Consider the following 25,569-nt stretch of genomic DNA (forward strand, 5'->3'; position numbering starts at 1 on the left):
AAGGACTGCAACAGTGACTCTCATAGTCCAGTAGGGGGCGCTGGCTCAACAGCGCTGATCTTAGCAGCCCTACTGACAACTGCTGTTCTTGGGCTGAGTCCCAGCCACTGCTGCCCTGAAGTGATCTGGGTAATGGACTGACTCACAAAGCCACCAAAACAGTGATCCTGTTGTTAAACACACGACGGCGAGTCTTTCTGTGACCTCCAGAGGTCACCTGAGGTCACCCAAAGACTCCAGTAGCCTGCAGTCACTACACTTGCTGGAAGGCACTGTTTCACACTTTTGGTCAGGACAGAGCCTGGGAAGAACCTGGGGAAAGTCCCAAAGGCTGAGAATGCAGACGGAAAGCTAAGACTTCTGGGAATCTACAGCTGTTAACACATCTTGTTTAAACTCTCAGATTGGCCTTTGTGGTAGACCTCTTTTTTTTTTCTTTTCTTTTTAAGATAATCGAAGGGGTGTGTTTACTTCAAGACCACAATCTTGGGTTTGGACTCTACATTCTGTGACTGTATGAGTGTGTGGGTTTGTGTAGCACTGTGTGTTTTGTGTACACGTGTGTGTGTGTGTGTGTGTGTGTGCGCGCGCGTGTGCCAGAGGGTGGGGAGTCCAGCAATTGACTTTGGGTGTCTTCCTCTATCACTTTACCGTATTTCTTTATTTTATCTTTTTATTCTTGATAGTGAAATTTAATTAGTACTTTTTCCCCTCTAAACCCTCTTACCTACGCTCCCTGTTCTCCCTCAAATTCATGGCCTCTTTTCTCACTAATGGTTATTGCATATGTGTGTGTTTACATATATGTTCCTAATTAGAACCTGTTCCGTCCATATAATGTTTTCAAGGCTGACCATCTGGCTCTGGACAACCAATTGCTGTGCTTGTCCCCGGGGAGGGCCACCTCTCCTGCTCCCAGCTTTCCTCAGCTGCCTGTAGTTCCTTGTGTAGGGCTGAAGCCTCAAGAGCTTTTCCCCATCTAATTTTTGATATGTTTATCAGTGTCAATCTTTTTTCAGATCACATTTGGGCAGTCATTGTTGTTGGTTTTTCTTTTACTCTAGCCCCACATTGGAATGCTAAAATGTTATTGTTTGTGTTTTACTCTTTTGGCTCTTTGAGGGGCCTGCCACCCACCCAAATAAATTACAAGGAGGCTTATTCTTACTTAGGAATGCCCGGCCTTACCTTGGCTTGTTTCTAAACAGCTTTTCTTAACTTAAATTCTCCCATCTACCTTTTGCCTCTGGGCTTTTCTTACTTCTGTGTATCTTACTTTCACTCTGAGTCTGATGGCTGGGTGTCTGGGTGACTGGCCCTCACATCCTCTTCTTGTTCTCTCTTGCTCCTCCTCCCTCCTTCCAGATTTCTCTATTTACTTTCTCTGTCTGCCTGTCCTTTCTCCTGTCATTCAGTTTTTTATTAGACCATCAGGTGTTTCAGACAGGCAAAGAACCCCAGCTTCACAGAGTTAAATAAATGCAACATAAAAGAATGCAACACATCTTTGCATCATTAAACAAATGTTCTGGAGCAAAACAAATGTAGCACACCTTAAAATAGTATTCCACAGGTCATGTTGGTGAGGCTTTCCGGGGTAACTGGAGACACAGTCTCACAGCAAACTCCCTGGCCCTCTGGCTCCTACAGTCTTCCCGCCCCCTCTTCTGCAGTGCTGCCCAAGTCTTAGGTGGAGAGTTTGTGGAGATGTCCACTGGGACTGGGCTCCACGACTCTGCATTCTGACAGCTTGTGTTTCCTATAGTGGTCTCCATCTGTTACCAAGGGAAGTTTCCTTGATGAGAGATGAGAGCCTATGGACAAATGTTTATAGATTGTTGTTAGGGATTATGATGGTTTAGTAAATTAATGGTTGTAGATTCTCCTCCAGTAACCACAACTTCATTGGTAATGAGTGGTAGTTAGCTAAGCCATACTGCCAGCCTTGGTGGCCCTTTGGCTGAGTGGGTCTTAAGTCTAATTAGGGAGCTGTTGGTTACTGCCAGGTGTGCATGCCGCTACCGCACCCTTAGGGTTATCATGCCAGGCTGGTCATTGATGTGTTCCATAGACATCATACTGGAGAGGACTGTTGGCTACCCCCTCCTTTGGAAGCTTGCACGGTGCCTTCGGGTACCATGAAAGCTAGTCCTCAGGGGTTATGCAGGTCAGCACCAGCTCAGGGGTCTCTGTGCCCTGTTTCTGAAGTACATGGTGTTTTCAGCAACTTACTGTCCACCTCTGGGGGTAACCAAGGGCGACAGCGGTGGCCTTTGGCCTCTGCGTGGCGCGCCCTCCGTGTTGTGTCGTGGTTGCTGCCATCCTGTGTCTGTGGCGTCTTTAGCGACTCAGCTTGCTGGATTGAGTAAACGGCAGGATCATTTGTAATTTCCAGACACTCTTGAGTTGAGTGGTGACGCTCCAAGCTCTTAGGTATAATAGGACTATTGTGCTAAAGACTGGTGAGAAACGGGGCTAACTCATATGATACCCCATGAATTCCGTACAAGCTCTCCATGGGTAGCCATGTCTGATGAATACAAGAGAGAGTGGGATAATATGCACGAGGATTGGAGTGATTTCTCTGTTTCTGAAAGCCCTTCCAGCAGTCTGTACCGCAGACTCAAGGGCTTTAAGCAGAGCTGGGGACTGCACGTCTACTCAGGGCGGCAGTGGCAAGGCCATCGCAAGTCGCCCATTTCCCTTCTCCCCAGACCTCTTGGAGACACTGATAGGGATGAACACCATCCTGGAGGACATTCAGAAGTCTCTGGACATGTACTTAGAGACCAAGCGACATATATTCCCTCGCTTTTACTTCCTGTCCAACGATGACCTGCTAGAGATTCTGGGCCAGTCCCGTAACCCGGAGGCTGTGCAGCCGCACCTCAAAAAATGCTTCGACAACATCAAACTGCTGAGAATCCAAAAGGTCAAAAGAGGTGGCCATGATGGGATGAGGGCCGGGAAGGAGTGGTGACGTCAAGGTATTGGAGGCTTTGGCGGGGACCACACTCTCCTCACAGGAGAGTGGCATTATGTAATAATTGTCAATCTTCACATAGAACTTTCCAGAACTGGTATGTTGAGAGGCGGGAAGAGAAGAAATTGCCTTTGAAGGGCACAGATGCTTCTAAAACTGTGGTTTTGAACCTGTGGGTCTTGACCCCTTTGGGAGTTGACTATCAGATTTTTACATTACAATTCATAACAGTAGCAAAATTACAGTTATGAAGTAGCAACAGAAGTAAGCGTACCGTTGGGGGTCACCACAACATGAAGAACTGTATTAAAAGATTGCAGCATTAGAAAGGTTGAGGACCACTGCTCTAGGCCAGAATGAGGCCAGGGCATGGATGACTTGTCTCTTCCACAGGTAGGGGGCTCCAGCAGCAAATGGGAAGCAGTGGGAATGTTTTCAGGTGACGGCGAATACATCGATTTCCTCCACCCAGTACTTCTAGAAGGACCCGTGGAGGTGCGTGCTGGCGAAGGTCTCGGGAGCAAACGGTTTTCCTTTTCTTTCTTTTTCTTTTTCTTTTCTTTCCTTTCCTTTCCTTTTTCAAGACAGGGTTTCTAGGTGTATCTTTAATTGTCCTGGAATTGTCTTTCTATTAGAAAGTTTGATTGGCACACGCCTTTAATCCCAACTGGGGAGGCAGAGGCAGGTGGGTCTCTGAGTTTGAGGCCAGCCTGGTCTACAGAGCCAGTTCCAGTTTAGCCAGGACTACGTAGCGATCACTGTCTTGAAAAATCAAAGAACAAAAGTTTGCTTGGCTTTGTGAGAAGAGACCATTTCCATGAAGGGAGATGAGCTTGCTTTGTAGCTGCCATCTCCTCACGCATGCGTGTTCTTGACATTTCCTCACGCATGCGTGTTCATAGCTGCCATTTCCTCACGCATGCGTGTTCATAGCTGCCATTTCCTCACGCATGCGTGTTCATAGCTGCCATTTCCTCACGCATGCGTGTTCATAGCTGCCAGTTCCTCACACATGCGTGTTCATAGCTGCCATTTCCTCACACATGCGTGTTCTTGACATTTCCTCACACATGCGTGTTCGTAGCTGCCATTCCTCACACATGCGTGTTCGTAGCTGTCATTTCCTCACACATGCGTGTTCTTGACATTTGTCCCCCTCCTTAAACTTAAGTGTCCATCCGATGCTCCAACCCTCTGCTTCCTGCCTCCATATCCTTTAGAGACCCACACCAGCTTCGGCCTAACTACATTTTTCCCTCCTGTGTCCTCAGCCCTCTGCAGTCTTATTTCTCCTGTGTCTTCTCATTGGGAATCTCTGCCAATGGCCATTAGCCTGAGCCCTTGTGTTATTTCATTCTTCCTAGTCCTGGCTTGGTGATGTGGAACGGGCCATGAGGATGACCCTGCGGGATTTGCTTCGGAACTGCCGAGTGGCCCTCAAGAAGTTCCTCAACAAGAGGGACAAATGGGTGAAGGAGTGGGCCGGCCAGGTGAGCGGGGGCCGCACAAATGGAGCTAATGGAGCAGTGTGTGGAAAGGGACTCCAGGGCATCACAAACAGGGGCTTCCTGTTCCTCCTTCCGGGCTTGGCTCTCACACCCTATATAATGGAATCAGGACTCCTGACCGAAGGCACATATGCCAACCTTCAGGGTAGACTAGACTATAGTCACTGGGTTCTAGAAGAGGCTGAAACCCAAGAAGGGGCTGTGTGGGTGGCTAAAGGCAAGGCCTGGGAACCAACTTCTGTACCCCCTCAGGTGGTGATTGCCGCTAGTCAGATCCAGTGGACTGCTGATGTCACCAAGTGCCTGATGACAGCTAAGGAGCGGTCAGACAAGAAAATTCTCAAGGTCATGAAGAAGAAGCAGGTGGGGAGCCCTTCAAGGATGGGGCCCACCTGGAGTTGGAATTGGTGTGTAGGGGTGACTAGAATCAGAACTGGAGAGAGCTGGTTCAAACAAGCCAGAACAAGGGAGCCAGGAACTGCCGGGAGTTGCGGTGGTGTGGAGCAGAGCCCGGCTCTCCTGTGTAGATGCTGGATAGAGGGATTGTAGGGCTTTGGTGTGGGCCTGGAGGTGACATTCGGTCGGGACATGATATTGTTCAGCATTGGCTACATTGCTCCACCTGATCTTGCCTCATTCTGCAGGTGTCAATACTAAATAAGTACTCAGAAGCCATCAGGGGGAACTTAACCAAGATCATGAGGCTTAAGATTGTGGCTCTGGTGACGATAGAAATTCATGCTCGCGATGTGCTGGAGAAACTGTACAAGAGCGGCCTCATGGACGTCAATGCTTTTGACTGGCTCAGTCAGCTTCGCTTCTACTGGGAGAAGGTGTCAGATGGTCAACTTGCTCCTCTCTTATTCCCAAACTGGCCCAAAACGCTTTTCATTCATGGACATGTGCTGTCTTCTCTCACCGCTCCTTCCTGGCAGCTTTTAACTCTGTCACCCCCAGTTCAGGAGTGGCAAATAGTGGCCCCAGGCAATACTCCCTGTAGTGCCACCCCACAGTGACTCAGAGCCCAGGCAGCTATTCCATGGTTTGGGGTGGAAAAAGACATGCAGTATAGAACCCATTTTCTGTCTTGGCCCTAAACCATACTCTAAAGCAGGACCCCTAATCTCCCTGCAGCCCTCCGACCCCTCTGAACCCTAATGGTCACCATTTCTATCTCTACTCTTCCCCTAAACCCATGTCTGTCTCGTTCTGTCCTGATTTCCCAGGACGTTGATGACTGTATAATCCGCCAGACCAACACACAGTTCCAGTATGGTTATGAGTACTTGGGGAACTCTGGCCGGCTGGTCATCACTCCCCTGACAGACAGGTCGGCTGTGGGGGATGAACTGGTGTTTGGGGGAGGAGCTGCAGAGACGACAGAATCTTCCGGGAGTCTGACCTGAGTCATGTCTTAAATTCTCAGATGTTACATGACATTGACCACGGCACTGCATCTTCACCGAGGGGGTTCCCCCAAAGGCCCAGCAGGCACTGGAAAGACAGAAACGGTCAAAGACTTGGGTAAAGCCCTGGGTATATATGTCATCGTGGTCAACTGCTCCGAGGGCCTGGACTATAAATCCATGGGCAGGATGTACTCAGGACTGGCCCAGGTCAGTGCCCTGCCTCCACGTCCTAAAGGTCCTTTACACATCTTTTAGTACCTAAAAATCAAATCTGGTTTATACCTTGTAAGACAGCCTTGCCTCGAGTAATTCCTATAAGCGCAGCGAAGAAGTTTCACGGTGCACGTTTGCAAACTAAGGTCACACAAGGGTCACATGGAGTTGTGCAGAATCGTGCACTCAGGGCGTATGAGTTCCACCTATAGGTGGTTCTAGCCACACCCTGAGCAGTTGTCTCATGGAGGGCTCTAGCCAGAAGCTATGACACTGTTACTCTGGTCCCCCTACATCCTACATTTCAGAGGCCACCTTTCCTACCAAAGCAGTTTCAGGAAGAGTGTGTTAACCCATGCTCTACTGCCTCAGGACACCTCTCTTGCTTCAGCGGCTCTGCCTCTCTCTCCCTCCACAGACTGGAGCCTGGGGCTGCTTTGATGAATTTAACCGCATCAATATCGAGGTGCTGTCTGTGGTGGCCCAGCAGATCCTGTCCATCCTATCAGCCTTGACTGCCAACCTCACCCGCTTCCATTTTGAGGGCTTTGAAATAAACCTGGTGTGGTCTTGTGGGATCTTCATCACCATGAATCCTGGTAGGTGGCAGGAACTAAATGACGTGGAGGTCGGGGGAAGGGGAGAATTGGGTGTCTGAAATAAGTATTGTGTCCTTTCCTTCTCTCTCTCTGTGCCAAAGTGCTTGGCTGTGAAATACTTGACTAAAGACTCCTGCGTTAGTCAGCTTTCCATTGCTCTGACAAAATCCCCAAGGAGACTTAGCTTTAAATCAAAAGGTCAGTTTGGGGTCCACGGTCTCAGCCCATGGACTGTCATTTCTGAGCCTTTGGTGAAGGTGAGGCAGGGCATTATGAAGGAGGTGTGTGGTAGAACAGAACTATTCATTTCACCGTGACCAGGGAGGAGAGAGGGAGGGAGAAAGGGAGAGTCACTGACTCATGGGTGCACACCAATAATTTCCTTCTCTCATGTAGACCACACCTTTGAAAGTTTCCATTGATAGCCATAACTCTGTGAAGAGCAGCCCTTGATAAGGCCAGGACCCTGTGGCCTGTCTAGGCTCCAGACGGCTGCACCTCTGAACTGGCTGTGTTGGGAACGAAGCCTCTAGGGGACATTTCAGATCCAAATTACAGCCACAGTGGGAAGAGAAAGTACCTCCTCTCCCGTTCTCCCTGAAGGGCTGATAACCTGATAACCTCTGTGTGTCTGGTAGAACCCTCATCTTCCCTGTGGGCTAGCTCCTTGCTCTACCTTCTATCCCTCTGGAAAGTGGAAGACTCCCTAATGTGTAGGGATTTCCATCTCATCGTGGCCTACGAGGATCAGGAAGGGTCAGGAAAGCTCAGATCAGAACCACAGCTGTGAGCGCTACAGGGCCCATGTGGGCTGTGTGTAGAACACAGCACCTCTGTGGCTGCAGTTGGAAACAGGGCCACGTGGAAAGTAAGGAGCACCTGTGAGGAAAGAAGATGGGAGGAGTGGGAACCAAGGCAGAGATGAGGAAAGAATTCCTGCTTGGAGCTGGAGCCAGGGAGAACGTGAGGGATACGGTAAAAGCTGGGCAGAGTGGGACGTTTGGGAGACCAAGTAAGGACAGGGAAATGCAGTTCGAAACAAAGGATTTTTGTCCCCAGGCTATGCTGGCCGCACGGAGCTTCCAGAAAACCTAAAGTCCATGTTCCGCCCAATCGCCATGGTGGTGCCTGATTCTACACTCATTGCGGAAATCATTCTCTTTGGGGAGGGCTTTGGCAACTGCAAGGTATTCTAATAATTTATTCCTTCCAATTATTTTATTTCCCTTGCATAATTATTCCCTGGACAGAGGAGCCCCGAAAGGACTCGCAATCCATTTATCCTAACAAGGTCTTAGAGTACTGTCAGAAGGCGGTGGAGTCAGAGGAGTCCAGAGGGGCAGGGGTCTCCCTTCCATGATGCCTCTGACCAATCATAGCACAATCCACAGATCTCCTAGCATTGTCCAGAGCACCTTCTGGATGCTTCAGGTCCCTGTCCTAGATTCTTGTGGCTGTAACAGTCTCCAGATGAAAAGGGGGACTTGTGGGAGCTGAAATGTTGTCTTCCGTGCACGGTTCCCAGATCCTGGCCAAGAAGGTGTACACCCTGTACTCACTGGCCGTGCAGCAGCTCTCGCGACAGGACCACTACGACTTCGGCCTGCGCGCCCTCACCTCCCTCCTACGCTATGCCGGCAAGAAACGCCGCCTGCAGCCAGATCTGTCTGATGAAGAGGTTGGCCTGACACGTGGCCCTTGGACCTGGTCCCCATCCTCACTAGTCTGAAGGTGTCTTCATGACAGTTTTTAGACTTTCTTTTCCTTCTCCAGAAAGAGTTATTCCACCAGCACCCGCCCGCCCCACCTGACCCGCCCCCCTGTGTTGTCCCTGTTGTGTTCCCGAGGACCAGTTCTGGCCTAGCCACTGTTGTTAGGTCTTACCCTTACCCACACAGGTTCTGCTGCTCTCCATGAGGGACATGAATATCGCCAAGCTGACATCAGTGGATGTCCCGTTGTTCAATGCCATTGTGCAGGACCTTTTCCCCAACATTGAACTGCCAGTCATAGACTACGGCAAGGTATTTGCTTTTGTGCGTGTGTATGGGGGGGGCAGAGGACAACTTACAGGAGTCAGTTCCCCCTTCCTCCAGGTGGGTTCTGGGGATCAGACTCGGATAATCAGGCTTGGCTGGCTGCAGGTGTCTTTACTCACTGAGCTACTGGCCTTCTTGCTGGCACAGTATTTATTCTTTTTTTGTTTTTGTTTTTTGAGACAGGTTTCTCTGTGTAACTTTGATGCCTGCCTGTTCTGGAAGTCACTCTGTAGTCCAGACTGGTCTCAAACTTACAGAGATCTGCAGAGATCTGCCTGCCTCTGCCTTCTGAGAGCTGGGATTAAAGGCATGCATCACCACCACCTGTCTTATTTATTCTTTAATAAGTTCCCTGACCTCATGCATAACTGTGCATCTGGGAACAGGAAGTGCAATGCCCTGAACTTCTGTCGCCCACTAGGTGACAGTTGGCTCCTCCTTGAGCCCACACTTACAACTTCCTCTCTGACTCTGTCCTACAGGCTTCCCAGCTCACCTTACTTGCTTTATCTATCTATCTATCTATCTATCTATCTATCTATCTATCTATCTATCTATCGACATAGCCCTGGATGGCTGACCTGGAACTCCCTATACAGACCAGGCTGGCCTCATATTCTCAGAGATTGGCCTGCCTCTGCCTCCCTGTGAGTCACCACTTCAGGCTCAAGTTACTTCTTTCTACTCAACAAATCCTTGAAGTGACTGAAACCTCAGCTATCTTGGCGCTATCCCTCAGCATTCCCCCAGTTCTCCTGTCCTCATGGTGAGAACCTGGAGGAGAGCCTCCGTCCCCAGAACTGTGTGGTAGGTGAAAGCAGAGGAACGGAGGAGGTGCAGAAGCTGCAAGAGCTCTCCTCTCTGTGCTCTCTTAGTCCACACGCAGGGAGCTATCTCTTCACTGCAGCTGCTAAAATGTTAAAACAACAACAGCAACATCCTTTGTAGTGCATGGCTAAAACGGCAAGAATTCCAGGGGCCTTGGCGCAGAGACTTTGAGAGGCAAGCAGGCTCCAGTACTGGTATTTTCCGTGAGAATTTTGTCAATCTAAGGCGCCAGAGATAGATAGGAAGGAAAGCAGCCCAAGTCTGGAGGTGGAACGGCAAACCCCAAGCTGTGGAAGCCTCGCTCCACAGGGCCACACCCTCAGTCAACAGGACCACGGAGAGAAACGTGCTTGTCTGAGCCTTGGTGATGGGAGAGGTTTCTTCAGCTCAGCCTCACACTGTTTATGGTTGTCATTTTATCCTACTGTGTAATTTAAAATCCCAAGCTTAGCCTCCTGCATGGTCTGCAGGTTGTCAGTGCCCCCAGGTGACTGGCAGAAGCAAAGGGAAATGACTTCAGGAGGAACGGAGCCTGGCTCAGGTCCAGAAGAGGAATAATAAAGCAAATGAGCACTAGAGCCCAGAGGGCAAGGCAAGCCTGGTGCAGGGCTGGAAGCTGGAAAAGGAAGGGCCAGCAGAGTGGAAGCCACTCCTGTAATCTTCAGATATGGAACGCTAAGAGAAACTTTGCAGATGGCTGTCTTTAATGTTTTCTCAAGGAGCTAAGAGCAGAGCTGTGAGCCAGGAACGAGAGTCGGTAGCAAACTGCATCGGAAGGCGTGAGGAGAATAAGTAGAAACATCCAGGCGTGCTCGTGCTTGTCTGCCATCTCAACACGATCTGGAGCTGGTGGCAGGAAGACACTATGCAGTTCTTAAAAAATGTGGAATTTAAGGGCTAGAGAGACGGCACTTGCTGTCCTAGCAGAGGACCCAGCTTCGGTTCCCAACGCCCACGAGGCGGTGGACAACTGTTCCAGCGGATCCTATTACCTCTTCCAATCTCCTGCATGTATATATGGTGTACATAAACTCATACATGTCAAAACAATAAATACATCTTTATTTAAAACCAACCCTCAGTGGAGAGACAGAGGACTTCCAGCTAAGGAAAGTCAGTTGTACCGCGTGGCAGTTGTGCTAAAGACTGACTTCTAAGGTGAGCGCCTCTCATCCAGAGGGCAAAGGAAGATGGGGGGAGCTAGCCCACAGGAGGCTTTAGCCCCGCCCTGAGAGGCCTGGAAGTGGGGCAGCAGGGCAGCAATTTCAGTTTGACATTTGTGGCATCTAGGCAAGGGTGGGCAGGATAGCGCAGTAGAGTAAGGAGGGCGTTTGAGGCAAACGTCTCAATAGTTAGATCTCAGCCAGATGTGGAGGTACACACCTGTAGTCCCAGCATCAGAAGGTAGACGCAGGAGGATCCCCGCAAGTTTGCGATTAGCCTGGTCTACATTGGAAGTTTGAAGCCAACCAGAGTTCTGAAACAAGACTCTGGGGGGGGGGGGGGGAAGCAGTTGAAAGCAGTAGTATCTCTAAGATCTGACGTCTTAAAGACCAGGCTGACTCTACCTCCCCTGCTGGGGAAGATAAAAGAGCCTGTGTCAGGCCCAGGAGCACTGGGTGTGAGTAGGAGTGAGCCGCTTTGACTGAGGGGACGTTTGCAGACTGGAGGCTCAGACCTTCTGCTTTCTGTCATCATCTCTCTCAGCATAAACAACAGGAGAGTGGAAGGATTCTCTCTGGGGAATTCTTCTGACTCAAGAGGAATGACTGAAACCTGCAAGAAGGCCCCAGAGAGACCTGCAGGGCTGCTCTGCTCACGGTCTAGGAGCCCCACAACAGCGGAGCTTCCATTTTCTACAGTCTTAGTGAGAACTTGGGAGTAGAGGGACAATCAGAAATGCAAGGCCAACCTTGGCTATATAAGGAATCTGAGGACAGCCTGGGCTCTACAATAATCATCACACACACACACACACACCAAAATCTGTGGGGTGGGATGGGGTGAGGGGGGAAATGGGTGCATCCTTATCTGGCTGGCAGCCCTATCTCCTTAGGACTTGGTTACCTGGAGGGCCAGAGTTCTCCCACAAAAGGAATGAGCCAATTGGAGAAAATAGATAGCCAAGGGCAGAAAGTATAACAAACACAAACAAGCCATTACCGGCTGTCCCAGCTGGGGAGCAGTGGCCACACCTGTAGAGGCTGAGAGTGGTGTCTACAGATTCATATCAGCCTGGGGCTACCAAGACCCTACCCAGACCGAAACAAATGAATGACTATCAGGATTATCAGAAAATGAAATTCTAATGAAATGCCATTAAGAAAGGACTGTGGCAGAGACAACATCAGACAAAGGGGGGAAGAGATAGGATTCAAAGGAAAATCTAGGCAAGATAATATTCCAATAATTTCAAAGGTAGAAACAACCAGATGGTGGCAGCACACACCTTTAATCCCAGCACTCAGGAGGCAGAGACAGGCTCTGTGAGTTCGAGGCCAGCCTGGTCTACAAAGTGAGTTCCAGGACAGGCTCCACAGCTACTGAGAAACCCAATCTTGAAAAAAAAAAAAGAAAGAAGGAAAGAAAGAAAGAAAGAAAGAAAGAAAAGAAAAAAGCAGGTGAGCAAAAGCCACAGTAATTGTTAGAGTCCTTGGGGAAAAGCAAACAGTCTAGAAGAAAAGTCCACATCCTAATACTTGGTAGTGTTTACCAGACACACACCTGAGACTGAAGGACAAAGACCGAGAATCCAAGAGAAGATCGGCCGGCTAACCACTCACCATGACAGCATAGCTTTCAAGGCAAAAGCTTTCCTGGAAATAGAGGAACATTTGATTCACCAGGAAGATAAAACAGATCTAATTTGGATGTACTTAATAATAGACTCAAAAGAACTAAAGCTAAATCAGCTGAATGATAAGGAGACACAGACAATCACATGACAATCTACCTCTCAGTAAGCAGGTCAGGCTGACCACAAATCGCTGTCACGGGAGATTTCAGCAGCACGACAGGCACCTTTGAATTGATTCGTATCTAAAGAGATTTCGCTCACGAATCAAAGAACAGCCATTTCTCTCGAGCACACGCAGGACATATAGAAACCCTAGCCATGTAATCCACAAATCCGCCATAGCGCATGTGCAGGCGCCAGAGGACAGCCTTGTGGACTGGGTTCTCTCCTTCCCCGTAGCAAATGCCTTTAGCCTCTATATCATCTTGCCATCCCTAAAGCAAACAGACCTTTGGAAAGAAACAATATCAAAAAGTAGAGGAGACGGCCTGGAGAGATGGCTCAGCAGTTAAGAGCACTGGCTGCTTGTCCAGAGGACCCAGGTTCAATTCCCAGCACCCACATGGCAACTCACACCTGTCTGTAACTTCACAGTTCCAGGGTTTCTGATACTGTCACACAGATATACATGCAGGCAAAACGCCAATGGACATAAAATAAAAAGAAGTTAAAAAAAAAAGTAGAAGAGAAGCCAGGCGGTGGCTGTGCGTACCTTTAATGCCAACAGTCAGGAGACAGAGACAGACAGATATCTCTGTGAAGTCAAGGTCAGCCTGGTTTACATCTACAGAGTGAGTTCCAGGACAGCCAGAGCTGTTACACGGAGAAACTTTGTCTTGAAAAAACAAAATCAGAAACAAATAAACAAAAAGTAAAGGAGAACGTTGCATAATGATAAAATGACCAATGTGTATAAAAATGTAAGAAATGGGGGGCTGGAGAGATGGCTCAGTGGTTAAGAGCATTGCCTGCTCTTCCAAAGGTCCTGAGTTCAATTCCCAGCAACCACATGGTGGCTCACAACCATCTGTAAAAGAGGTCTGGCGCCCTCTTCTGGCCTTCAGGCATACAGACAGAATATTGTATACATAACAAATAAATAAATTATACATAATAAATAAATATAAAAAAAATGTAAGAAATGTATGCTCATACCTGTAATCTCAGTACTCGGGAGACTGAGGCCAGAGGGTCACTGTGACTCTGAGGTCAGCTTGGGCTACATGATGAACTCTAGGCTAGCTTGGGCTATAGAGTAAGACTGTCTGAGCCGGGCGGTGGTGGCGCACGCCTTTAATCCCAGCACTTGGGAGGCAGAGACAGGCAGATCTCTGTGAGTTTGAGACCAGCCTGGTCTACAAGAGCTAGTTCCAGGACAGGCTCCAAAACCACAGAGAAACCCTGTCTCGAAAAACCAAAAACCAAAACAAAACAAAACAAAAAAAACCCAAAAGACTGTCTGAAAAACAAAACAGATAAAGCAACCAAAAAGAATCCTGGGCATAGATTCTATGTTGCTTCTTTCTGGTGAGCTCAGTTACATGAACGTTAGTATTGGAAAATTTAGTTAAGGAGATACACACACTTCTGTGTCTCGCAACTTTCTATGGTCTAGAAGTACTTTATGTGATTCTTTTTAAAATTAATTTATTGTTATGCATGGGAATATTTTGTGTGTATACCTGTGTACCCATGCATGCTGGTCACAAAGACCGGAAGAAAATGTAGAATCCCCAGAACTGGAGTTCTAGATGGTTGTGAGCCGCCGTGTGGGTGCTGGGAACTAAGTCCAGGCGCTCCGGAAGAGCGGTCAGTGCTGGGCCATCTCTCCAGCCCAGGACAGTGAGGTCTTCCAGCATGGTAAAATGACTTCGTCCCCAACTGTATCTCTAGTATTTAGCATGGTGTCATAGAGGTTCAATAAATATTTGTTGAATAATGCTAAAAACTGTGTAGAGCTCCACTAGACATTGTACATATGAGGAGACTGATGAATTCTTGAGGAAAAGACTACTCAAAATTACAAAGCTGAAAACTAAGAAACCAGGCTGACGACTTTAGAGCCCAATGTCTTTTGCTCTCCTGTGAGTGTGTGCGTGCGTACATGTGTGTATGTGTGTAGTGTGTGTTCATGGGTACACACACAGTGGTCATAAAAGGACACAGGCTGGCCTGATCTGTCACTCTTTACCTTATTCCTCGGAGACAGGGTCTCCCATTGCCCCTAGTACATGACTGGTCACCAGCAAGGCCCAATGATCAAGCCCCAAAGTCTCCATTCTGCCATAGCATTGGAGCTGCAGGTCCATGTACAGCTGTGTGCAGACTTCTGTGTGGGTGCTGTGGGTCTAGATTCGGGGCCCCATGGTTGAGTAACAGATGCTTGTACTCATCAAGCTGCCTCCCCAGCTCTAATGTAGCCAGCCTTCCTGCGTGCCTTTTTCCTTCCTTCCTTCCTCCCCCCCCCCCCCCCCCCCCCCGCCTTCCTTCATCCCTTAGTAGTGAGGATCAAACCCAGGGCCTTGCATATTCTAGACAAGCACCCTGCCACTCGGTATCTCACCTCTGCAACCAGCCAGTGCTCAGTGAATTAACGATGGGGTTTGAGTGCAAAGACCTTAGCGCTATCTGTCCCCAGTCGCTGAAGGGTGTTTGCAAGTCCCTGGGACGACTCAGACGTTTTCTGCTTTTCTCAGCTGCGGGACACCATTGAGCAGGAGATCCGAGAAATGGGCCTGCAGGTCACACAATTTACCCTCACCAAGGTTTTGCAGTTGTATGAAACCAAGAACTCCCGCCACTCCACCATGATTGTGGGTGGCACTGGCAGCAGCAAAACCACCTCCTGGAAAATCCTGCAGGCCTCCCTGACGTCCCTGTGCCGTGCTGGAGATCCCAACTTCAACATCGTTAGAGTACGCAGTGGGCACTGACGTGGCTGGCAGGTGCTGGGAGTGGCCGGCCGGATCCCTAGCAGGAGCCTAAGAGATAGGATCGGCATAAGGGGCAGGGGCAGTGGGAGTTTGGGCTGCCAGAACCTCAGAAGTCCCTTCTGGTGTCATTTTCAGGAGTTCCCTTTGAACCCGAAGGCACTGTCCTTAGGGGAACTGTATGGAGAGTACGACCTCAGCACCAATGAGTGGACAGATGGCATCTTGTCGAGTGTCATGCGGGCCGCATGCGCAGGTACCCAGTGGGTCGGGTGGGCGAGAGTAGAGATGTCAGCAGCTCCCGAAAGAGTGGGGACCCTGGACACAGGGAGCACCAGCAAAGGTGAAAGATGCCTAGGAAAAGCCTGCAAACACGGAAGGACAAGGGAGGAGAGGGAGAGAGAGAGAGGAAGGAAAGGGGAAGAGGGTGAGAGGGGGAGAGGGAAGTCTCTCGGTTCCCTCATCCACTGCCTGCGTTAAGATGAGAAGCCAGATGAGAAATGGATCCTTTTCGATGGCCCTGTGGACACACTGTGGATCGAGAGCATGAACTCTGTCATGGACGACAATAAAGTGCTGACCCTCATCAATGGAGAGCGCATCTCCATGCCTGAGCAGGTGCTGATGGCTGCTGGGGAGCTTTGTGTCTAGAAATCACTGTATAGACTCAGGCTGTCCTCGGCTTCATCTCCACTGGCCTGTGAGGTGTGGCCTTCATATTCTACACCAGGGTTATGATCTCCTGGGACGTCACACCCACCTTTCCCCTTTAATTTCTCCTCGCTCCATCCCTCTCTCTCCTTCCCCTCCCCTTCTCTTTCTTTCATTTTAGATGGCATTTCACATAACCTAGGCTAGCCTTGAATTTGCTAGGTAGCTAAGGATAACCTTGACTCCTGAGTCTCCTACCTCTGCCTCTACCTCCCAAATGCCATGTTATAGGCATCTGCCACCCACTCTTTTCTTCCATGCAAGCCAGAGAGTGATTTTTTTTCTGATAATTTTGAATAAGCTCTAATTTCTTGTAGAAAGTGTCTGAGTAACTGTCCTATTGCTGTGACGAGACACCAGGAACCAGACAACTAGTATAAGAAAAACCATAACTGGGGACTCGCTTTCAGTTTCAGAGGTTCAGTTCGTCTTCATCACAGTAGAGTATGCTGGCATGCAGGCGGACGCTATAGCTGGAGCTGAGAACGCTGCATCTTGCTCCAAAGGCAGAGGGGCAGAGGGACGGAGTCTGGGGTGGGCTTCTGAAACCTCCAGCCCACTCCTCCCAGTGGTGCACTTCCTTCAGTGAGGCTATGCCTACTTCAACAAGGCCATTCTTCCTAACATAGTGCCACTCTCTGGTGACTAAACACTCAAATACATGAACGTGTGTGGTTCATTCTTCATTCAAACTACCACAGAAAGCAGCTTTTTGTAAACTTCAGGTCATGCTGGGGCAGTGGGTGGTGCATGCCTTTAATCCCTGCACTCTGGCAGAGGCTGGAGGATCTCTGTGAGTTCAAGGTCAGCCTGGTCTACTAGAGCTAGTTCCAGGACAGGCTCCAAAGCTACAGGGAACCCCCCCCCCCCTTCTCTCTCTCTCTCTCTCTCTCTCTCTCTCTCTCTCTCATATATGTATACTGAATTCTAGGGTGTTTTTATACTCTGGATGTGCTGCAGATGATGAGGTTCTGACCAAAGTCTGTATCTTTAGGTGTCTCTCTTGTTTGAAGTGGAGAACCTGGCCGTGGCCTCTCCAGCCACGGTGTCTCGCTGTGGGATGGTCTACACTGACTATATTGACCTGGGCTGGAAGCCGTATGTTCAGTCATGGCTGGACAAGCGGCCAAAGGTAAAAAGGGACTGGAGGAGAAGTGACTAGGGTGGGCCAGAGTAAACAGCAGTGGACAAAGCAGAGCGTCTCTTCCTGCTCACACCCAGACGGAAGTGGAGCCCCTTCAGCGCATGTTTGAAAAGTTCATCAACAAGATTCTGGACTTCAAAAAGGATAACTGCCATGAGCTCGTGCCGGTCCCCGAGTACAGCGGCATCATCTCCCTGTGTAAGCTCTATTCTGTCCTGGCCACACCAGAGAACGGGGTAAGGAGAGCAGTTGGTCTGGGGCAGGGCAGGGTGGGGCAGGGCGGGGGCTGCTGCTCCTCCTGGACACCTTCCATTTGAACAGGATTTGAACCGGGAACTTACGGAGAGGCTTCAGCCTGACCGAGGGGTGGGGAGGGGTGTGTGTGTGTGTGTGTGTGTGTGTGTGTGTGTGTGTGTGTGTATGGGAGAGGCTTCAGCCTGACCGTGGGAGTGAGGAGGGGTGTATGTGTGTGTGAACGCGAATGAATGAATAGATACACATGCTTGAACATTTACCAAGCTGAAAGTCCAGACTAGGAATTCGGAATTAAATGTCACAACTAGTAGAAAACTCAGTGGCAGAGGCCTGCCTCACATTCACAGGACGGAAGGGAAAGGAAGGGGAAAACGATGCGTGACAAGCTCGGGAGGGGCTCTGCCTATAGTTCCTACTCACACTCCACTCCTTGACTTTTTTTTGCACTTTGAAAACACGGCTAATATTCCTTGGTATATATACCATTTCTGATGAGATATTCTAGAAAATTCCGGGTGAATTGATAGTTCAGAAAAATTTTGTTCCATTTAGAATTGGGGAGGAAAGGCTAAAATAAATTGTTGTTGTTGAGATTAAATTGTTGCTTTAGAAATACTTTGCATTATTTTTAACGATGTTACCAGGTAACAAAACTATGATTATATAATGAACAGCTGTTAAGATCCCCAACACTGTGAGTTATTCGTCATGGCCAGGAAAAGTGGCACACACCTGGAATCAGAGACTTATGAAGCCCAAGTAGGAAGATCAGGATTCTAGGCCAGCCTGGTTTGTAAATTGAGTTCAAGGACAGCTTGCACTACACAGTGAGACCCTGCCTCAAAACAAAAGAACAAAAACCACTTAAGAAAGAAAAATGAGCCAGGTGTACTGGGACAAGCCTTTAATCTCAGCCCTCAGAAGACAGAGGCAGGTGGAGCTCTGTGAGGTCAAGGTCTACCTTGTGACTTCCAGGATAGCTAGGGCTATGTAGAGAGACCCTGTCTCGAAAAAGAAAGAAAGAGAGAGAGAGAGAGAGAGAGAGAGAGGGGGAGAGAGAGAGGGAGAGAGGAAAGGAAAGAAAGAGAAAGGTGTGGCTTGCAGTACCATGGTTATACTTATCCACTGCCTGAGTAGCATGCTCTGCTAAGTCCTATCACGTGTCTCTTCCAACCCATCTACAAAAGTTTTTATCCCTGCCTTCTCGTCACACATGGTTGTGGTGGACAGGGCCTGGCTGACTGCTACAGGCTCCTGGGGAAGTGACTGGCCTCTGACTGCGGAATCCCTGGCTCATCTAACAGGCCAGAGATCCTCAACCACCTTTCCTGTCTATATTTTGATGATTGAGGATTGTTACAAAGCCAAGTCTATCATTCCACATTGGACAGAATCCTATAATCCTGTCTCTGTATTGTATTCTCTGTGCAGTCCTGGCGAGCCTCAGACTAATGACAAGCCTCTGCCTCTCAGCCCTGGGATTATAAGCATGTGCAGATGTATCTGCAGTCCCAAGCATCACTGTCCAGAATCTGTTACCAAGAGCTCCTCAGCTCTGGCCGCTGCTGCGCCTCTGTGATATGTCAGAGATGGCAGGAAGATGCTGAGTTAGCGGGCTGTTTCCCACACACGGAGTCAGGCAGCCCTCTGGGCTCCATGCCTACTTTGAGAACAACAGCATCTGTCATGGACCCCTCAGGCAGGGAAGGGAGACCATGGGCTCTAAGTAGGATGTGTTCACTATTGAGCTGGAATGATTTGAACTTAATTGTTTTGAGACAGGGTCTCACTATGTCGTGCTGGCAGCTTGGATCCTTCTGACAAAGGTGTACGCCACCATGCCTGACTAAGCTTAGTATTATTGTATTTGGCACGTACATATTAATGAGAATGTGTGTGCATGTGTGCATGTGCACGTGGAGACAGAAGTCCACAGCAGGTGTCTTCATCTTTCCTTGTCACTCTTCCTCTTATTTTTGTTTTCTTTTTTGATTTTCAAGACAGGGTTTTCCCGTAGCTTTTTGGTTCCTGTCCTGGAACTAGCTCTTCTAGACCAGGCTGGACTCACAGAGATCCGCCTGTCTCTGCCTCCCGAGTGCTGGGATTAAAGGCGTGCGCCACCACCGCCTGGCTTATTTTTGTTTTCTGAGGCAAGATCTCTCACCGAACCTGGAGCTTCCTGATTTGGCTAGACTGGTCAGCCAGCAAGCCCCAGGGATCCTCCTGACTCTGCTTCCCCAGTGTGTTGATTGTTGACCGAGCAGTTGCACCTGGATAATTTTTGTTTGTTTGTTTGGTTGGTTTTGGTTTTTCGAGACAGAGTTTCTCTGTGTAACAGCCCTGGCTGTCCTGGAACTCACTCTGTAGACCAGATTGGTCTCGAATTCACAGAGATCCACCTGCTTCTGCCTCCCGAGTGCTGGTATTAAAGGCATGGGCTACCATCACCCAGCTCCAAGACTAAATTTTAATTTTGTAAGTAATCATTGAGTTTAGTTTCTTTTTAAAAGTTAGATATTTCTTTCCCTTTTTAAAGACAGGATCTCTGTGCTGGGATCGTAGACCTGAGCCATCACAGCAGGCTTTTCAAGCCCTGTCTGTTCATCTTCCCCTTCCTAATTTGTTTTCTTTTCCCATCACAGAAGTAACTACTGAAGTACATTTGTATTGTTTTAGGTGCACTAAAGGTGCTCAAAGCCAGTGGCGCAAAGCCTCCTGGGTTTACACAGGGAATTGCAGGCCTGGGCTGTGCAGGGAGACCTTGTCCCAAAAGCAAAGAAACAAAAACAAGACAAAACAAAACAAAAACAAATCCAAAACCAAAAAACAAACACCTTATCAAACAAACAAAAACTCTTATTGACATAAGGCCCCACATATATCCATAGATGTTGTCCTGTTCCAGAAATAGACTCTGGTGTAGTGTGATCACAGCTTTTAGGAGTCAGACACAGATGAGCCCCATAAATGTGAGACCAGCCTGTTCTACATAGCAAGTCCCAGGACAGCCGGGGCTCAGAAACAAAACAAATGAACAAAAACCAAGAAATGAATGTTGATACATGCAACATGCTTGTCAAAGTGAAAGTGTCACGTTGAGTACTGCGATGTGCAGGTGCTCATCCATGTTAATCCCTGCATTTACTTCCCCTTCCTCTGCGGGTAGACGGGTAGACGTTTAGGTCATTTCCAACTACAAACATCCGCGTTAATCCCTGCATTTTCCTTCCCCTTCCTCTACGACACCTCGAGTGCTCCTCCAGGGCGGGCCTGGGGTGGCCAGGTGACAGTTGTGCTCTTAAGACTTAGCCTAGAGGTGGCTCTGAGCAAAGGCAGTGCTGAAAGGAGTCCCAGGTTTATCTCAAATCCGTGAGTAGGTTGTAGATGAACACATCAGGAAAACAGTCACGCATTCCCACACAGAAGCAGGAGAGAAGGTAGGGTTTCTGCCTTCGTGGTCATCTGCTAGACTAGATCCTTCCGTCTCCTATAGGTGCGGCTTCTGTATCTTGAGGAATGAAGATGGTTTTAAGGCGAGTTCAGCACGCTGGACTCCTGAGCCTCTTCTCTTCTCTGCCCAGGTGAACCCAGCCGACACTGATAACTATGCCTTCATGGTGGAGATGATGTTTGTGTTCAGCATGATCTGGTCTGTGTGTGCCTCTGTGGATGAGGATGGACGCAAGAAAATTGACAGTTACCTTCGGGAAATCGAGGGCTCTTTCCCCAATAAGGTCAGGGCTCTTAAATCTAGCCACCCCGTATGTCCTATGTTTCCGGGACTAGCAAGGCATCTGTGGTCTTCAGACTCTGCCTGGCTTCCCACTTTGCTGCCACTCTCTTCTTCCCCCGTCAGTCTGCGAGCCCTGCCTCTGCCTGGCGAGAGCTGAAGGAAGTCCGGCAGCATGGCTTGTGGTAATAGGGGCGGCGGGGCTGCATTCTCAGCACCCCTGGCCGCCTGCCCGGCTAGCTTATGCCCCGAAATAATTACACGGACACTGTATTCCTCCAAACACTGCCTGGCCCATTCTCTTCTAGGCTAATTCTCACATATTAATTTAGCCCACCTCTAATCATCTGTATGTAGCACCCCAAGGTGCGCTTACCGGGGAGATTCCAGCCTAGTCCATCCTGGGTCGGAGCTTCATCCCGGGAGCGGGGCATGGCGTCTCTCTCTGAGGCGTCTGCTCCCGAGAGAGCTGTGGAGTCTCTGACCTCACTTCCTCTTCCTCCCAGTGTTCTGTCCTGTTTTCTCCTCCCACCTATCCTCTAACCAATAAAATGGGCCAGGGCAGTTCCTTTATTAGCCAATGACCTTCCTCCATCATTTCCCCTTTTTCGGTTTAAACAAAAAAAAAAAAAAAAGGCTTTAACTTTAACATAGCAAAATTACATATAACAAAACAGTTATCAAGTAAAAGTTACAATAATCTTTATCATAACTAAGGAAAACTATAACTATAACTAACTATTCTTAACTCCATCAAAGACTCCAGAAAGACATATTACCTAAGTAAACAAGAACTAAGAAACTTCAAACTCTAGAAATGACAAAGACATCTTGCTGCCTGGACAGTCACCCAAAGTTCTTTTGTACCGTTGGGGCATCCATCTTCAGCCTTCAGGCCCATGGTATCGAGCAGACATTTCCATAAAGCAGGAAAATTCAAAGTCAGTTCAGTCACTATCTGTTGTGTCCTGCAGAATGTCTCACAGACTCTTTCAAAATGAATCAGGAACCCCGAAAGATCATCTCATCTTAGGCAAGTTCAGTAGTCCTCTCTCTGCGGGTTCTCTGTGTCCAGTTTATGCAATAGTCCAGGCAAGAGCAGTTTCTTGCCCAAATGGCTATCAAACTCCATAAGGTGCCTCTTCGATGCCCATCTTCCTCTTGAAGTAGATTGGTGCTGCCAGGAGCAGGGTGTCTCATTGTCATGAAAAGTCCTCAGTTATTAAAACATTAAATGTCCTATTCTGTAATCTTTGAAAGACATGAAGAATCTCTATCTAAAATATATCTCTATATATCTAGAAAATCTAACTAACATGACTACAAGCTTTACTATTATCAATGACTATCCATTAACAACCTATATTTCTTAATTATACAGTACATATTTAAATGAACTACACAATCACAATACCTTAATCAAAATCAGAAACATTTATACATATAACAAAATTGACCTTAAATCTCTATCAATAAAGCAAAATCTATACTAATGCAAATTATTCATATCTATATCATATCCCCCTTTAAATATAAAAGAAGGTTTATAAACCATATTTGGGAACATGGGCGCAGTTTTTTCTCTCCAAGCTGCTTTCTGCTGAATGGGGGCGTCGTTAATTAGGTCTTTCATGGTATAACCTGTGTGCTAGTTTCATCTCAGTTGGCAGTTGAGCGAAGCAATTTTTTGAAGGCGTTCACACCAACCCTTCAGGAGGGCGTGGTCCATCATACCAAATCGGAATAGAAGAAATGAACAGCGTCTCATCCTCTGTAAAAACAAAATAAGAAACTCCTTTCCAAAGTATCATATCCTTAGATCCAAATTCAAAATATCTATGTTGGATTAATTCAGCAGTATTTATAAACAAATATCTTTTAGTAGCTGTTGCTCCTTCCTTAGCATTTAAATAATTTAAAGAGAGCATAATAGCATACAGTATCAAAATTCTCTGTCTATTTTCCATCTTTGTTCGTTTTATTTTAACCTCTATTTTGTTTATTTTTACTTTTAACTCTTTGTTTTTTGAGACAGGTTCTCTGTATCTTTGACCTGAAGTAACTCTGTAGACCAGGCTGTCTTTGAACTCTCAGAGATCCGCCTGTCTCTGCCTCCCAGGCATTTGGGATTAAAGGTGTACATTATTACACCTTGAATTCAGAGATCTGTTTGTCTCTGCCTTCTAGGCACTGGGATTAACGGCGTGTGCTACCACACATAACAATTCTCTTCCTTTTTTTTTTTTGTTTTTTATTTTAAGAACTTCAACTTTTAGTCTGCATATATTTTTAACATATTTCAAACCATTTAGAAATTTTCTTTGTCTTTGAATCTCTCTTTATTGTATATCTCTTTTTCTGACCATACGAGTCTTTAATTTACCAAGCAATATCAGTAGGATTAAAGGCGTGGCTTTGCCAGCTAGATCCAGTCCATTCCTTAGCTTTCCAGCCTCATGGCAGATATACAGGCTGTAGCCATGTTTACTGCAACAACTGTATGGCATTTCAAGGTCCCTGCCAGCAAGTGAGCTACAACAGACAACACTCAAGTCCTCTCTCTTGGTAGCCGGCCCTCCTGCCTCAAACAGTCAGAGTTTGCCCTGGCAGGATGGCCCAGAAAGCCGGCATTTTTAAACAGCACAGCTTTTTTCCTGCTACGGCTGAAAACCGAAAAGCATGCGTTCAGCTTTTTGTCAACACCGTTTAAGTATTTTGTGGCAGGACCTCTTAATGAGCTTCAGGCTTTGCAGCTAAAGCTGAGTCAGGAAGCCTCTCTTAGATGAGGCGCTTGCTTGCCTCTAGCAAGCAGAGTAGAACCGAGAAATTGCTGCTACCAAGAAACCAGGCACAATGCTTTCATTTTGTTCTAGAATTACTTCCCAAGCTGTCTCAGGCTTTATGTGGAACCAGTTGTCCACGTGGGCGCCATATGTGGTAATAGGGGCGGCGGGGCTGCATTCTCAGCACCCCTGGCCGCCTGCCCGGCTAGCTTATGCCCCGAAATAATTACACGGACACTGTATTTCTCCAAACACTGCCTGGCCCATTCTCTTCTAGGCTAATTCTCACATATTAATTTAGCCCACCTCTAATCATCTGTATGTAGCACCCCAAGGTGCGCTTACCGGGGAGATTCCAGCCTAGTCCATCCTGGGTCGGAGCTTCATCCCGGGAGCGGGGCATGGCGTCTCTCTCTGAGGCGTCTGCTCCCGAGAGAGCTGTGGAGTCTCTGACCTCACTTCCTCTTCCTCCCAGTGTTCTGTCCTGTTTTCTCCTCCCACCTATCCTCTAACCAATAAAATGGGCCAGGGCAGTTCCTTTATTAGCCAATGACCTTCCTCCATCAATGGCTCTCCTTCTTTCCTTAGGACACAGTGTATGAATACTTCGTGAACCCCAAGATGCGGACTTGGACGTCATTTGAGGAGAAGCTCCCTAAGAGCTGGCGTTATCCTCCAAAGTGAGAGCAGAGCCTGGGGTTTGCATAGGGCTTGGTCCTGCAGTCGGTGGCAGATACGTCAAGGGTGATGGGGCCAGAAGTCAGGGTGACCTGCGAAAGGAGAAAGCCACCTCCAGGGAAGAGATGACTGGGTTTAGGAAGTAAGGTCTAGGGGACTCGGGACAGGGCCTTCAAGGAGAATGCCACACCTCCAGGACCTAGAGGGCAGGTCGGGAGGTTAGACCACGGTGGCCCCGGAAGAAGGTAAATGCTAAGAGGAAGAAGGAAGTGAGAGCTAAACGGGGGCAGCCAAATGGTCCTAAGACAGCCACCATTCCTTTCTTCTCTAGTGCGCCTTTTTATAAGATCATGGTACCTACTGTTGATACCGTCCGATACAACTATCTAGTCAGCACCTTGGTGGCCAACCAGAATCCCGTCTTACTAGTGGGTCCTGTAGGAACTGGAAAGACCTCCATAGCCCAGAGTGTTCTGCAGTCCTTGCCCTCCAGCCAGTGGTCAGTGCTCATTGTCAACATGTCTGCACAGGTATGTCGGGGGCTTGGACTGCCAGCTCCTCGCCATCGGCTATCTCCTGGAACCCAGGTGCTCAGCTGACAGGCCTTCATGGTCCCTTGTTTCTCTGGGGACCCTCACGTCTGCTCTGTGTCTCCCACCAGACTACATCGAACAACGTGCAGAGCATCATTGAGAGCAGAGTGGAGAAGCGAACCAAGGGTGTGTACGTGCCATTTGGGGGCAAAAGCATGATCACTTTTATGGATGACCTAAACATGCCTGCTAAGGACATGTTTGGGTCCCAGCCACCCCTGGAGCTGATTCGCCTCTGGATTGATTATGGCTTCTGGTATGATCGTCTGAAGCAGAGCATCAAGCACATTCGTGTAAGCACCTGAGACTGTTCTCCTGTGCTAGGTGGGCCCAGTCCCTGCTCCCCTGGGCCCTAGGGCTCCTCCCTAC

The 25,569-nt window shown here is 48.3% G+C and overlaps 1 protein-coding gene across 1 annotated transcript in view; it reads left to right on the top strand.

The window, feature by feature from the left end:
- The window catches only part of Dnah2 (dynein axonemal heavy chain 2), a 122,200-nt gene that overhangs the window by 61,081 nt on the left and 35,550 nt on the right, over positions 1–25,569 (top strand). Inside the window, exons 29-48 of the mRNA XM_041663942.1 lie at positions 2,715–2,932; positions 3,377–3,478; positions 4,348–4,473; positions 4,744–4,854; positions 5,136–5,324; positions 5,718–5,821; positions 5,918–6,107; positions 6,532–6,712; positions 7,772–7,899; positions 8,238–8,390; positions 8,611–8,736; positions 15,073–15,291; positions 15,445–15,562; positions 15,788–15,924; positions 17,012–17,149; positions 17,239–17,397; positions 20,998–21,150; positions 24,518–24,609; positions 24,939–25,137; positions 25,269–25,493. Coding sequence (XP_041519876.1) covers positions 2,715–2,932; positions 3,377–3,478; positions 4,348–4,473; positions 4,744–4,854; positions 5,136–5,324; positions 5,718–5,821; positions 5,918–6,107; positions 6,532–6,712; positions 7,772–7,899; positions 8,238–8,390; positions 8,611–8,736; positions 15,073–15,291; positions 15,445–15,562; positions 15,788–15,924; positions 17,012–17,149; positions 17,239–17,397; positions 20,998–21,150; positions 24,518–24,609; positions 24,939–25,137; positions 25,269–25,493 — 3,068 coding nt within the window. The remainder of the gene's footprint in view (positions 1–2,714; positions 2,933–3,376; positions 3,479–4,347; positions 4,474–4,743; positions 4,855–5,135; positions 5,325–5,717; positions 5,822–5,917; positions 6,108–6,531; positions 6,713–7,771; positions 7,900–8,237; positions 8,391–8,610; positions 8,737–15,072; positions 15,292–15,444; positions 15,563–15,787; positions 15,925–17,011; positions 17,150–17,238; positions 17,398–20,997; positions 21,151–24,517; positions 24,610–24,938; positions 25,138–25,268; positions 25,494–25,569) is intronic.

Source organism: Microtus oregoni, unplaced genomic scaffold (assembly GCF_018167655.1).
Source record: "Microtus oregoni isolate MIOR12 unplaced genomic scaffold, Mior012 000015F_ref0000493, whole genome shotgun sequence".
Classification (NCBI taxonomy): Eukaryota; Metazoa; Chordata; class Mammalia; order Rodentia; family Cricetidae; genus Microtus; species Microtus oregoni.